Raw genomic sequence first — 15519 nt, 5'->3', positions numbered from 1 at the left:
TCTTCTTTGACAGATCAAAAGATTTCAGGACCTCTAACTTTTATTCTAAGGAACCCAGGAGCCATAGGCCTGGTCTATTCTAGGAAACTAGTTCAGTATAATTACATTGCTCAGGGGTGTTTAAAAATCCACACCCCTGAATGATGCATTTAAATCAACCAAACCCCTGGTGTAGATAGTGCTAGGTCTGTCAAACTTGCTACCGCCTCTCAGGGAGGTAGGTCACCTACACTGGTGGGAGAAGCTCTTCTGTCGATGTAGGTAGTATCTTTACTGAAGCTCTGCAGTGGTGCCACTGCATTGTTTGTTTTTTTTCTTTTTCTTTTTCTTTTTCGTTCAGTGTAGACAAGCCCATAGTAATGAAGCTTTATGTTGGTAGAGGCTGTCCTCCTTTCCATTGAAGGGCTGGAGATATATTAAATGAAAAACTTATCTATTGAAAATAGATGTCAACTAAAACTGTTTTCTGGGAGACTTTTAGCTATGCTAGTTAAGCTCCCTCCTTTTAAGCTGTTCATTACACTGTCCACTCTCAAGGAAGTTGCACACAGAGAAGCAATGTTTCCAAAAGGGGCAGCAGCATCATTCCATCAAAAATACCTAATCCAAGCACCTTTTCAGTTACTCCAACTAGGAATATTTTCACACCCCCACCCCCCCCCCTTCAGATTTCCTCAATTTTTTTTATGCCAACTTGTAACCTCTCCAGGAGCCTTAAAGGCTCCTGGTATCCGTTTAGTTTGGACTCCTCAATTTTGTATAAATCTGAATGCTAATTTTGCTTTTTATAAACAATTTTATGCAACTGGCCAAATTGGACCCTGTTATTTACACTTTAATTGCAAAACACATGCCTTTGTACAACAGTTCAGCCCCAAATCTCTTCTAGTGTGTGTGTGTGGTTTTTTTTTTTTTTTTTTTTTTTTTTTAAACCTACATACAATTTTAGACTTTGATAACTTTTTGTAAATTAGTCACAGGAACAAAATTTTAGGTGACCTTGTTCTCCTAAATAGCATAATTGCTAGCAAAGCAATTTTTCATCTTCTGCCTCCCCCCAGGAAGTGTGTTTGAGTCTCAACTATTTATTGATACAGCAATTTATAGTGTGCTAGGAGCTTCGTGGAACAAAACAGTACCTGCTCAGAAGATCTCAACCTAATTTGTACACAAATAACTTGTTTCTTTTTGTTTTTTGTTTTAAAGTACCTCAGTACAAAAATCTTGTTTGACACCAGCGATCTTAAAATTAATCTGTGAAATTTAAACGCTTGGAAATGGCAAGCAAATTCAAATATCTGGAGGCAGTTCTTACCAGAATGCAAACTGTGGGTTCATAGACTTGTTGGTTCTTTGTTGAACTAATTAGATTAAATCAGAGGCTTTCCCAAGATAATCACTTTGGGAGTCTTTTCCCATAATAAAGCTGGGCTGCTGATAATGTGCAGTTAAAGGTCAAATTCTTTGCAAAGAAGAGCATCAGCTAAGGCTTGCAACCTGTAAGTAACTTTGAACTATTTTAATAGTTCATAATCTAACCCAGTTGCAAAGGATATCTAACTGGTGAAACTTTGACATTTGAAGGTCCATGAAGTGTTTGAGTAAACTGACCACCATGTGAGTGAGATCTGACCTTCTCTCTCTCTGTGTGTGTGTGTGTGTGTGTGTGTGTGTGTGTGTACTTTACTTTCAATATTGCTCTTACTTAAAGATTTGTTAAATACATATGAAAAAACATCTGCCTGCGTTCTAATTGTACACTGCAAATACCTTTAAATATGGTGATTTCAAGGATGAGGAATTACTTGGCAAGATACTATTTTAGCTAAAATTCCAATGGTATGTTATGAGGTTTGTCTCCAGTGTTTTATTTGTTGTTGCTGTGGTATATTGGCTTACTTGCATCCTGTCTTGCAAATATATGCTTATCCCCCATCTGCCTACTGTGGGGTTCTTGAACGGTCATCAAAAGCTTTTAACACTGGCCACTGTCTAACCTGTTACTGGACTAGATGGACCTCAGTTCTGATCCTGTAGGGCAATTCCTTTAATCCTATTTTATGGAAGTAACACTTTGACTGTCCATGCCTGACCTCTCATTGGGTGTCCAAAGTATGAGCCTTAATTGGGTAGCTTCTTCCTTTCATTAGAAAATACCAGTTAAAGCTTTGCTTACACATACTTGGATGAAAAATATAGAATCCATCATGAAGGAAGGGGGGAGGCTTTACTTGTATTGAATTATGTTAACGGGTCTAGCTGACTGAGAAGCTACAGTTCTGTCTCAAGCACATGAATTTGAATGCAGCTTGTTCTGTAGTGACTGTCAGTATCTTGATGGTGATTTGGCCTTGTGGTTAAGTTTGCCTTATTGAGATGCTTATAGTAATAAAGCCTCCAGCTTTGGCCCTCAGAGGCTAAATTACTAAGCATAGAGACTGAACTACTAGCTGACGGGTACTGATAGTCCCTCTAGGTCATTGCTGACAGCCATGTAGGGAACTTCATACTTCTAGTACCCTGCTGTATTCCTTTTTGTGAGTAAATAAATGAGTCAGTTTCTAGGGCTGTCAATCTGGTACTTTTTGTCAGCATTGTATGTATTCTTAGTTCTCACCTCCAGCAGTTTTAAAATATCACTTAGCTTGGCAGCAAGTAGGCTGAAATTTACATTGATTCTAACACAATCTTGCATTGAAATGATTGAAAGCCTTTTTTATATTTCAGAAGAAAATTATTCTCATTTAACACTGTGCTGTACATGTGACTCCAGATTGCAGAAACAGCCAACTTTGCCTTTCTGTTCTCTAGTGTTCACCTCCAGTAAAACCATATCTCACTCTTAGAAGCAAGTTCTGGGAATTAAAACACTTGAGAAAGATAGGATCCAAACTAGGCCAAATAGCTGGACCTAAGATGCCATCTAGCTCCATTTTAAGAATAGGAGTGATCTGGGTTTTTTGTTCTTGGATTGTGACCTTGGACAAATCACATTGCAGTGGAGAAACTGAGGCAAAGGGATAATGATACTTGCCTGCTTTTTGAAAAGCACTCTGAGTTGGATGAAAAGTGTAATGTAAGTAACTATTTTTGTCATTCCATTATGTATTGTAATTATAGTGCTGAACATTGAAAGCTGGCTCAGAGGGCTTATTCAAATCTGATTTCTTAAAATGCAGTTTGTTTCAGGTCTGAGATCTGGTTGAAGTTCACCTTTTTCTGGGTAGTTGGAACAAAGGCCATATCAGAGGCTTAATTATCTTGATACTGTCCCTTAAGTCTAGATGTTTACTTTTCAGTTACAGTATCTTTGCATCAAAGGAAGTATCAACTTATGTAAATGCATGAGACTTTAAAAAAAATACTGTGGGGAGGAAACTATATTCAGTGCACTGTGAGCAAGCAAGCAGACTGTTTTGGATCAAGTGAATGTATAAACTGCTCAGAGAAAGCTCTTTATGATATCCAGCAGAAGAAATAGGTTTGTAACCAAAACCCATTCTCCGGGTGAACTAGAGCTAAGATCCTTCAGAGGCTGGTGGATTGAGGTTTGTCCGAATAGTGATACAGTATTACCTGAACACTGAAGGGATCAAACTTCACAAGGATGCCCAATGGGGGTGTGGAGGTGAAGGCCAGGTTATCTGACTAGTTGTGGAAGGAAGAAGCCTCATTAAGTCATAGGTTTTCTCTGAGAAGTCTACTAAGCCCTGGATTCCAGGTCCTGAGCAAGTTTTTACACACTCCCACAGTCTTAACACAGTAACGCCATCTTTCATGAATGCAAACATATGGGTACTGTGGAAACTTTTTTTTTTTCTGATGCTTCTATAGCTGTTGGTTTTTATTAGAGTATCATCCAGAGGCCATGGTAAGATGGAACTCAATACTGCTGGGAACTGTGTATATATAGAAAGAGGCAATCCCAGCTCTGAGGAGTTCACTAACATAAGAAACAAGTGGGTATAACAAATGGAGGGAGTGCAAGGAGGATTGAGGGTAGTGGGTACAAAAATGTGTAAACCAGGAAAGGTTATGTAGCCTTTGTGCCCATTTCACAGACCTTAGAGACTCAAGACATAAGCGAGAACCGTTAATCTCTTTGACCAGATGACTGGCTATTATTGTTGACAATTTATGGTAGGCATCAAAGTAGACATGGGTCTTAGGGATTTGAAGGACATGGTTGAAGCTTTTATACATCAAATACTGCATCAATGTAACTTACACTTTTGCTATTTTGATGTAACTTTAACTAAGTTCTTCCAATATAGTGTTTAAGAGTTTTGAAAATACAGCTATAAATAATGAGGAGTAACACAGCTACCACTCTGAAACCTGTCAGCTATAAATAATGGCTTTAATATTCTTTTTCCCTAGACTGTACACCTCATATGACTAACTTGAAGAAAAGGAACTAACCATGGGACGACATTCAAGATTCCTCTCTGGAAAGGGTTACTGATGTTGCACTCTTCTATTTGGGTGATGTGTATCTGCTCATCTGACTGTCTTCATATCTAAAGGATTTATTTTACTTTTGGAAGTACTTCAAGTCGAAATTTTTGTTCCTTTTTGGAAACTGTTTCCTCATACTAAGGACTGTATACATCATGGGTGACATGGCTAACAACTCAGTTGCATACAGTGGTGTAAAAAACTCTGTAAAAGAATCTAATCATGGAGATTTTGGAATCTCACTTGAAGAGCTCCGTGCCCTTATGGAATTGCGATCTACAGATGCAGTGCATAAAATACAAGAATGTTATGGAGATGTTTATGCTATCTGTACAAGATTGAAAACTTCACCAAATGAAGGTAAGTGTATTGTGGTAGCATGTGTCCAGAAGATCTTTATTTAAATTAGATCAGTTATTTTGGCTCTGAATGTGGTTATAAATAATTAAATAGAATGCTAGCTTGTGTTCGCTGTTGTAAGAATAGAATTATGATCATCTGTCATGGTAGCGTATAGCAATTTTAACTAGACCAACTTTTGTAACTGATATAAAATTGCAGTCACATATTTCAAGATTTCAGAAACAATGTCATGATTCTCAGTTACACAAATCTATTCCATAGTGCTGAAATAAACGTTGCCAAATTTATCTCTTATTGCACTTTGAGAACCTTCAAACTTGTTTCTAGCTTGAATGGTAAGTCACAGATCGTGAACCCCATTGTGAACCCCGTTTCATAAACTAGTGGTGATTATGCTGGAAAAAAACTCCAGCCTTGGCTTGTGTATGTTCGAAAGCTATGCTTACCATCTAAGTTGATGTATTGCTACCCAACTATACATTGGCAATATGGGCTCATCTGTTGCCCAATATGGGGGAGGGGAAATGTTTTAATGCATGAACCTCTTCTATTGCAGTGTAAACAATGAATGGTTTCAGTTGAATTTTACATTTTTGAAAAAACTTGTATTTTAAAACCCTTGGAAATTGAATGATCTGAAACACTGCATTTATTACTTTGTCTTCATCCTCTGATAAGCTCTTATTTCAACTATCTTGTCTAAATGAGGGAATTATGACTGTAAATTGTTCTGGTTTTTACATTTTTTTTTTTTTCTTGTCTACTTCATTACTGTTGAATCCTGATGAGAAGCCTATTTGCTGCTCAGGCAAAATGGAGTAATCTCCTCAGGATTGAGTTGACCTGTTCTTCTAAGTTTGAAGACAACTGTTATCCGGCATATTTACTTCTTGTTGTTGTTAATAGAATTGTCAAACTTTTATATTTAACAGTACTTCAGATCTGTTCACTGCAAATTGCTTGCTCACGAGTGTGAAAGTGATGAAGCACCATGAAAAACTTAATGGATGAATTTTGCAACTTTACCAAACAGACACATGAGGCTTATGTAATTTTATGGTATCTCTGAGCTACTTTGTCAATCAATTTTTTTTTGCTGATTTGCATATTCTACAAAACCATCATTGACTATATACTCTAATAAAGTACTCTAATATAGTACTCTAATAAAGTATCCTGAATTACAAATATGACTAGTGGTGCTGAGAGGAAAATGCAGGCTTTTTTTTTTAAAGCCGAGAGTGACTGCATGTTGATACAAAAAACCTCCTGCTGCACTTGTATTTCAATCTGCCATAGTCCACACATCTGTCACTTATGCAACTTCATATTAGCAGTCATTTTATTGTTACCAGTTTAAGAATCCTTGTAAGAGTTTTATTACTCTCTGGCTAACCAGCAGCCCCACATAGTGACCCAGGGATATTGGAACAAGAACATCAGATGTTTTGGTGTTGAAAGTAGGGGGGTGGATGTTTCCTATTCTTCTCCTGTGCTAGCAGAGGACTGGAATATTCCAAGCCAGAGTACAACATGAGTAGTAGACCAAACAGGATATAAACGGGAGGATGTACAGAGGATGAAACTGGTCTGAGGTGAGGGCAAGAACAGATATAAATATCTTAGACAATATACCATTTAGCATGAGTAAAAGCACATGCAGTGGAGACAAAGTTGTGTAGACCACTGCAACAGATGAAAAGATCAGTTTATATCATTTGTGTCTTAAATTCAGATATTGGTGAAAAGTTGTTGTACAATCGTTTATTTGTTCCATGAAAGGAACGGTAGCATTGTAGAAATAGAAACCTGAATGGTAATAAAAATTGTGCCTTAAACAGGACACTCCTTGCACATTGTGATACATTTATCTTAATGACTAATTCCAATTTTCTTTATTTTTTTGTGATCGGAGTAAACCTTTAATAAGAGGTAGGGATATCATGAACATAACCATGGCTTGTAGGGCAAACTTAACAAGTTTGAAACTAGTTGTCAAGGTTTGTTTGGCACAAGATTGGGATTTACCACGTGCTCCCAAACAGGCTGTTCCAGCACCAGTTTACTACCTGTCTCTCTTAGTGAACTGATCTCTTCGACCTCCACCTGGACCTACTGTTTTATGTTGCTCTCCCCACTGGGGTGTTCTTTGTCACTCCACTGGCAATGAAGTGAAACTTCTTAGTGATGTAAATTGTGGAGTCTCTTGTGGTATCTCTTTACTGCATAGTTAATCTGCGTGATTAGTGCCCTAGTTTTGCTGTGGGGATGCTTGCACTTTACCCGCATTACTGTTTCTGCACTTGCCCATGAGTCTGGGCGCATACCCCATGATTCCCTGTGCTGAAACACTTGGATTCTTTCCAGGTCATTTGTGTCAATTGCAGGAGAATTTGTCTATCATTGAGGAGAATTGTGGGAAGGGCATTGGAGGACTATTGGCAATCAAGTGACTTTTTGCCTGTGTTCTTGCTGCTAAATGGGTGGGTTCTAGTGAGAGAAACTGGAGCCCCAGTTCTAACCTATACCCCCCCAGCCATGTAACCTGATGGTAGGGGAGTTAAGAGTTAACCCAGGTTTTGAGAGGAGTTTGAACTGTCCAGTGAACACACATGCTTGGAAACATCACAAATTAGAAACTTTGTAAATTTCACTTAGTGGTCATTCAGTGCACTATCAATACAAGAGTTGGGAGGATAGATGCACATAATGGGAGACAAGAGGAGAAAGATTAAATGAGCAAGACTACTAGCTGAATAGATTCAGTACACTCTCATTGTATGTCAGACACATCCTCTGTGTGACCTTGCACAGCTATTCACTACAGGACTTCCCATATTACTGAAGCTTGTTGTATTATGTGCTGTCCTACCTGATTATTAGAGGTATAGTAGAAAATGTGCCACAAATCCCTGAAACTTATCATAATGAAATGAGTAGCTTTTTGCTGCCAATTGAGGGTCTTAATGGACCCTAGACTACCAAATCGCTAGACCAGTGGTTTTTAACCTTTTTTCATTTGCAGACCCTTAAACATTTTCAAATGGAGGTGCAAACTCTTTGGAAGTCTTAAACATAGTCTACAGACCCCCCAGGAGTCCATGGACTACAGGGTGAAAACTACTGCACTAGACAATCAGGCTAGCCATATTCTTGTATCTTCTGTTGCTGTGTTCCTGTCCACTTCATGTGCTATCCCAATGGTGGAGCAGCACCTACTTTGCTTGAAAAGTGAATGTAGTAGGGTGCAGCAGATGAAGTTAGTGGAATTGTCAGTCTTGTCTGCCATCAAAACTGCTAGAGAAGGTATGTGCCTGGCAGCACAGATATGATCTTCCACTATAGTATTTATTTATTTAAATAATTATTCTAAATGGAGCAGGCGAGAAAGGGATTTCATGATTTCTATGCCAAGTTTAAATTCTTGCTCTGCATCCATACATTCAAAATTATTGTCGTGTATAGTGAATATGCTGATACTGGCAATAAACTTTCTCCAGTGTATCTGAGGGGAAACTGATCAGCTAAGGAAGGTTGTACTGAATGTTTGTTTGAGACACCTAGTTCAAAAATATGGCTCTGGACAGACAACAAATCACTTTATTTAAATAGGTGAGTAACTGTAATGGAGGATATAAAAATTCTTGTGGTGTATATACTCCTGTGTACCATGCAGCAATTTAGACCTAAATTCCACAGAAGGACCCCAAATTACTGTATATAAATCACAGAATTTCTTGGTGAGCTGGCAACTCTGGTAACAGTAATGGACAATGAAATGATTTGACATTTAAATTTAATGGAAAAATTCTAAAAAAGTTAATGAACTAGTACATTTCATTATCACCATGGCCTATTTAGTTGTCTGTTCTCTGTTAATGTCTTTCCATTCTGCAAACTCTGTGCTGTTAACTCCTTGCATCCCAGTACTTTCTCACTTTTTCCCCCTGAAAGCTTTCTTTCCTTAGGTATAGATTCAAGCTTTTCCTTCCTCATGGTTCTTAAAATGCCAACGTTCTATTATCTGTTGGGCTGGTCAAGTTTCTCTTTAAGTTCCCCTCCAACCAGCCAAGATTGTGATTGTAATGTAACAATTATTAAATTAATGTCAAAAGGAAACGTGAACAAGGAACCTAGACTTAGCAGTATGGCTGCATAACTGAGATTTGTGAAGCTTCAGCATAGGTATTAAACTCGGCACGTAGATCCATAACGTAAAACATTAGTTGACCAATATGCGGTTACACAGCTTAAAACTTTTAAAATTGTGCATATACAAATTCCATTGTCATTTTGTACTGTCCTACTTTTCAAATTGACTTTACAACTCGTAAGTGAGGACTAGCCACAGGTACAGTTGAAGTTCTAGCGTTCAGTTATTATGATGCATTTCTTGCTTTAAGAACTTTTGTTCTTAATTGGGAATGAAACTAAGCTTTGCCAGTTACAGCCCAAAAAAGGGAAGACTTTCAAAATAGCTGCATGAAAACTTACAGCAGAAGTTGTCTTCATAGTTTCATCTTCCATAAAATCTATCAGATTTTAATTTTAAACTTCAGTGTGTAACAGTTCCAGAACCAATTACCTTCTTGTTGGTGTTTACTACTGCTGACTTTCCTCTTTGAAGACTTCTTTTGCAAAGGCTTTTGAAATGTGTATACAGCATACTATAAACCCACCCCAGGCAAGTGACTTTAAAATATTCCTATAACTTTGATCTACTCTCAGTGTGGGAGAACTTTAGCCTTCTAAAACTACTAAATTATCACAAACTTCAACTGTTAATTCCTTAAGTCACTAGCAATTTATCTAGTTATTAAACTAAACATGTGGTGTTAGATTTACACTTAAGTTCAGTGTTCACTTCTGCATGTACCAGAACAAATAGGGCAATCTGCGGGTGAGTGAATTCACATTAGCTTTAATACAATTTAATTTTGACAAACATTCTCCAAACTTGGGCTTGAAACCGGCTATGTTAGCAAAAACCGCATTCAGTTACACTCAGGAAGCCATACTGGCAATTCTTTTGTCTTTTTGATCTACAGAATTAAGAATGATTTGCCTTTTGACCAAAGCCTAGTCTATGCTACATAATAGTGTAAGTCACCTTGCGCCAACCTGTTTGTGCATGTGTCTGCACTCAAACTCACATAAGCACTTTGTTTAAAATGACTCAGTACAACCATCTCCCCAAATGGCATAGAGTCATGGCTGGCCACTGAGGTTGACATGGTGCAGGTGTAGATACCGCATGACCTGTGTTGATCCTAACAGTTATCCAGCAGCTGTCCCACAATGCCCCATTCCCTGAAAAAGTGACTGCTCTAGTCACAATTTTAAACTCCACTGCGCAGGGGTCATAGAAACTGGAAACCACCATCCTCTTAAATTTTTCCTTCTGTTTTTTGAAATGCCCTTTTCTCATTGCCCAACTCTGTGAGACTATCTAGCAGCTCATCCTTGTGTGCAATTGCCCAAATGACCAGGCCAGCTCCATGCGCACACAGATACTAGATGCATTCTTGCCTGGAGTAGACAGGAAGTATTGGAGTTCCTGGGCCTGTGGGCAGAAGAAGCTGTGCAAACACAACTACGGACAAGCCATAGAAATGTGGACACCTACAACTAGATTGCATGGGAGATGTAGGCAAAAGGGTACATCAGGATCAGCAGCAGTGTATAGTGAAAGTGAAGGAACTTCGCCGGGGATACCACAAGACCAGGGAGTACAGCAGTAGATGTGATGCTGCGCTGCAGACCTGCTGCTTCAGCAAGGAACTGCACGGCATACTTGGCGGAGACCAGACCTGTACCCCACAGACTATTGTGGATACCTTGGAAGAGACCAAGACAGAGACCCCCTACCATGAACAGCAAAAGGAAGGAGACATGTCAGGGGGCTCCAGCCATGCTGCGAACCAGGATCTGTTTGAGACTCTGCCATGGTCTAGCCATCCCAATAAGCAAACACAGATGGAGCCAGATGACAGGGAAGGAAACTCAAGTAAGTGTGTACATGCCTTTTTCCTTACATTGTTTGAGTTTTAAAATGGTGCCTGGCCCATCCACATGTTAACAAGAAAAAAAGTATTAACTCTTCATTATTTGTCTCGTACACAAAGAGACAGGTTCAGTAGAAGTAGAATTGGCATCTGCTTTTCATTCCCCATTTGAAATAGGCCATAGGGACAGGGGGGAGCATGCAGAGCACATCATTCATGTGTATAGGGGTGCCTCTTATCCTCCTGAGAGATCTTGATGAAGCTTTCATGGGGATACCCTGCAATTCTCTCCCAAAGGTTTATAGGGGTGGCTGCTCTATTTCTTCCTCTGCAGTAGGAGACTGCCACTCAGTAGTGAATTCAGCTAGCAGCATAGAGCTTGGGCAGCTCTTCTGTGCCTTTGTATCCTTTGTGAGTGAGATCTGCTTAACACGATGGTCCCCCAAACTGTGGGGCACAGAGGAACATATGGGGAGGGCCACTGCAGGGCTGGGGCTTGGGCCAGCCACCATGCGGGAGGGAGGGCCACCCAGTCCCACTTTGCCTCCGCTCTCGGCCCTTGGCCCCTGCTCTCAGCCCCCTGGGCAGGGGGCGGACACATTCCATTACTGGGGGGGGAGGTGTCCAAGAGGAAAAGTTTGAGCACCACTGTGCTAACACCACCGATGGAAAATAGTGCCAATATTCAGTGTACATTGCCCTATACTCAACCCGTGGAATAGTCTGAACTTGTATAGCTTCATGCAGCAGAAAATTCTTCGCACTCACCCCCTTTCCCTTGGCAGACCCTGCTCACCATGGCTTGGGCTGGAAAGCAGTGCTGTGCTGATGTGCTCCAAAGCTGAAGTGTCAATAAGCATTTCTTATTAAAGTGTTTATGGAAATAGGGAAAACAAGTTTTGAAACTTTCCCTTTCTATTGTGACTGTAAATCCAGTGACATATCTGTCTGGTTTTTGTCAGCTGCTTCTGGAGTTGCAGCTTTGAGGCTGTCTGATCCATACCTGCAGAATGCCTGACCCTAATGAGGAAGAGAAAAAATGAGGATAAGGGAGTACATGTTCTATGAGATCCTGCAGTGTAGCATCAGATCATGAACTAAGGACTTGGAGAGCCAGTACAATGAACAGCATGGAGAAAGATGAGACAGGAGAAAGGCCCAGTAGTCCCAACAGGACAAGGAGTATTTTCTTATGTTTGTTCACAGGCTGCAGACTTTGGTTGACCTTCAGGTCCAAAAGCCCCAGACTTCCCTTTCTTTGCAGTTCTTGTAGAATTCCTTGGTGGCTGCTCCCTGCACCCCAAAAAATGTGATGTGGGATGCATCCTTACCAATACCACTCCACACCAGAGGACAGCAAGGAAAACCGCAGCTACACATACTGTGATCTGTGAGAACTGTGGTTGGTGTATTTGTATCCACAACTAACTACATTGTGCACTCAAAGGGACATAAATGTTTACTCTGTTTAAATTGTTTATACAAAATTTTAACATTGATTCTCTGTATTGTTTTTCCTACTCAGCAAAGTTTTTTTTATAGTTTTGGAGAATCACTATCTTTAGTTCACAACAATATTGCAGATGCATAGCAGTAATCAAGCAAACAGAACTTGTAAATGCACACTAACTACCACAGAAAGCATAGCTTCAGGAAAACACCTAGTCATATTTATAAATAAATATTTAGCAGTACTCAAAGCTCCAGGGCCAGAGAACACTAATACAGAACACTCCTGTGGCTGATCATTAAAGTGCTCTTTCAAAGCGTCCCTCAACTGCATAGCTTCACTTTGAGCTCTTATAACAACCCCCATGGCTGACTGTTCAAATTTGGCAGACAGCTACACCATCTCCACCCTAGTGGCAGCTTTTCCCCTTTGCCTCATAGTAAGCAGGACATAACAGGCCGTTAACCATTGGGATATTTTTCTCACTGAGATCCAGTCTAGTCAGTAGGCACTAGTGCCCCTTCAGTCTACCAAAAGCACATTCAACTGTCATTCTGCACTTGCTGAGCCAGTAGTTGAATCTTTCCTTGGTGCTGTCAAGGTGGCCAGCGTAAGGCTTCATGAGTCAGAGGAGCAAGGGAATAGGCCCAGAATCACTATTGGCATTTTAATATAGCCAATGACAATCTACTAGTTGGGAAGAATGTGTCTGCTTGCAGCTTCCTGAACAGTCCTGTGTTTTAAAAGATGCAGGCATCATGCACCTTCCCTGATGAGCCTGCGTTGATATCAGCGAAGCATACCTGGTGATCCCCATAACCATAGGAGAGTAGCTCTTTCTGCTGACGTAGTCTGTGACAAGGTGGGCCGGTGCCAAAACAGGATATACATGTTGTCTATTGCTCCCCCCCTCCCCACTTTGGGAAACCCATTGCTGCAAATCCATCTACTAGTTGCTGAGTCAGTCCTTTGTAGTAGGAGATGATTAATGACCCCTACGCACTTGCATAACAGCGGCCCCCATTGTGTAGTTTCCAACTCCAAAATGACTTACTGGGTAATGGGGAATCTGGCATTGCAAGCTTCCAAAATGCTATCACCACTCGCTTCTCCACTGGCAATGCCACTCTCATGCTGGTGTTCCCACACTGCAAGGCTGGGATGAGCTCAGCACACAGATCCAGGAATGTGGCCTTTCACATCTGAAAGTTCTGCAGCTGTTGTTCATAGTCCTAAACCTGCATTACAATGCAATCCCATCATCAGTGCTCGTTTTTCAGACCCAGAAGTGGTGTTCCTCCATCTGCAACTGCTCTGTGACTGCTGCCAGCAACCTTGAATTGTTCTTTCATTGTTTCTCAGCAAACTGTTCTTAAACACATTCTCACTTCCCCTTTTGTTGCAGTACTTCCTGCAGGTCTGCAAGTACAGGAGAATCATACATACATCCTGTCTTTGCATATTCATGAGAATAGCTCAGCACTCTGTGGGTTCTATGCTTCTGTCAGGGATAGCAGAGACTGAGAATTGCTGCATGAGTTTGTGGGATTTTTTTTTTTAAAAATGATGGGATATGGATGATCTGATGGGTTGGAGAAGTTGCATGTTGGGAACTTCACCCCTATGTCCCAGAGATCCCTGGACATCCTTATTCTACCACAACTCACTTGAAAATTCCCAAAAGGTATTGCTCCAGATGGTGGGCATGTGGTACACTGGGATACCTACCTGTGGTGTGCTGCATTTTGTATCAACGCATTCCCAGTATGCATTCGCCCTAGTGATATACAAACTTTGGCTGATGCAAGTTACATCGGTGTAGAGCTGCTAAAGTTTATAGAGTAGACCTGAGCTAAATCCTAGGTGAATGTGTGTCCCCCATTGGGAATTTCATTTGGTTTTGATGGCTATTCAGAACTGTAACAGTGGTGGATTAGATCGTTCATGTTGTAGTAGGAACTTGACATGTTCAGAAAGCTGTAACAGAGCAATCCAAGGAGCACTAGTGAATGGCCATACCTAGGTGAAACAATGGGATTGCTACCTCCGGGGTCTCTACTTTTGAATGGACTCTTCATGGAAATCAGATGGTGGAGTGGGGCTATCTGGAATTCCCCCTGGTCTGCTCATATGGCTAGGAGAGCTGTAGTTTTTTTTTCTATGTTACCAGAGAGGGACAGATACTCTTTTAAAAGGTGGACTTCTCCAAAGCTGCAGTATCCTCACAAGAACAGAAGATACAGGTAGAAGAAGTGGAGGCAGGCCTCTCTCAAAGGACTTAGACCAAATTCAGGGACTTGAAAAAAGTGAGAGATCCCACTGAGGAGGATTGTGTTGAAGAGTTTCCATAAATTGCTAACTTTTATGCTTTGAGTAAAATGTGTGTGAGAAAAGTCTTTGTAAGTCTGTTTCCTTACTTTAATATCACACTGTCCCTGATGTCCCAGATCACTCACAACCAGGCAGACTCTGGAGGGAACATGTCGAAGCAACGAGAGGGCTAAGGAGGGTGGTGGCACTAGTTCCAAGGCCTAGGTGAGCGAGACTGCAGGATTGGACTCAAGAGCGTCAGACATGGGGGTCTACAACTGGGGTGTGTGCCTGAGTGACCCAGCTCTAGGAACAGTAATCAGTCACTACCCAGACAGCTTTAACCGCACGTGGGATTCCCAACAGACTGGTGTCAGTTTAGACAGTGGGACAGGATAGGTTGCAACACATAGAAATTAATTTTTTTCTGTGGTAGGATTTGGCTTATTTTCAGTATCCAGTACTACTACTTGCATGTAGGCTGCTACTTGAGCATTCAGCAAATGCCTCAGTAGTGACAGCTTATCTGCATAAGGGTAGATAGTTAATTTTTTTCAAGTAGACTTGCAGAAAAGGAGCCGTAAAGATGTTGTATGCTGTATATGATTTTGCTCTCCTTTTCCCCCTTCCCCCCCCCCCCCAGCGATTATTTAGATGTTCAGACCCCCACTTTAGGTATCAGGGAAACGGATATCTCCCGCAACTGCCTCATCCATATTATTATTGTTTAGCTACAGAAAATGGTTCTGTTCCTAGCAACACATTAATAAGTGTGCACTTAGAGGAGTGCGGGGGGGTGGGGAGAGAAGAGAATAACCTATTGGGGTTTGGCCTACTCACCTGTGTTTTGTCCTTTTCAGTTCAGTCATGAAGCAGTCCCCTGGTGATTATCTTGTTTTTTCTGGAAGTGTTAGTGATGTTTCTCACTATCAT

At 40.7% G+C, this 15519-nt stretch overlaps 1 protein-coding gene across 6 annotated transcripts in view; it reads left to right on the top strand.

Annotated features, from left to right (window-relative positions):
• ATP2B1 (ATPase plasma membrane Ca2+ transporting 1) overlaps positions 1 to 15519 on the top strand; it is a 108154-nt gene that overhangs the window by 45644 nt on the left and 46991 nt on the right. For 5 of the 6 annotated variants that reach the window (XM_024212795.2, XM_024212789.2, XM_024212791.2 and 2 more), the window contains exon 2: positions 4381 to 4818. In XM_024212795.2, the coding sequence (XP_024068563.1) occupies positions 4614 to 4818 (205 nt within the window). In that variant the 5' untranslated portion in view covers positions 4381 to 4613. Of the gene's footprint in view, positions 1 to 3000; positions 3077 to 4380; positions 4819 to 15519 lie in introns of those variants that run through there. The other variant, XM_024212794.1, reaches the window with a different exon arrangement.

This window comes from Terrapene carolina, unplaced genomic scaffold, assembly GCF_002925995.2.
Source record: "Terrapene carolina triunguis isolate 2854851 unplaced genomic scaffold, T_m_triunguis-2.0 Scaffold68, whole genome shotgun sequence".
NCBI lineage: Eukaryota > Metazoa > Chordata > Testudines > Emydidae > Terrapene > Terrapene triunguis.
The sequence above is the reverse complement of the archived record's forward strand: the minus strand, read 5'-3'. Positions and strand labels throughout refer to the sequence as shown.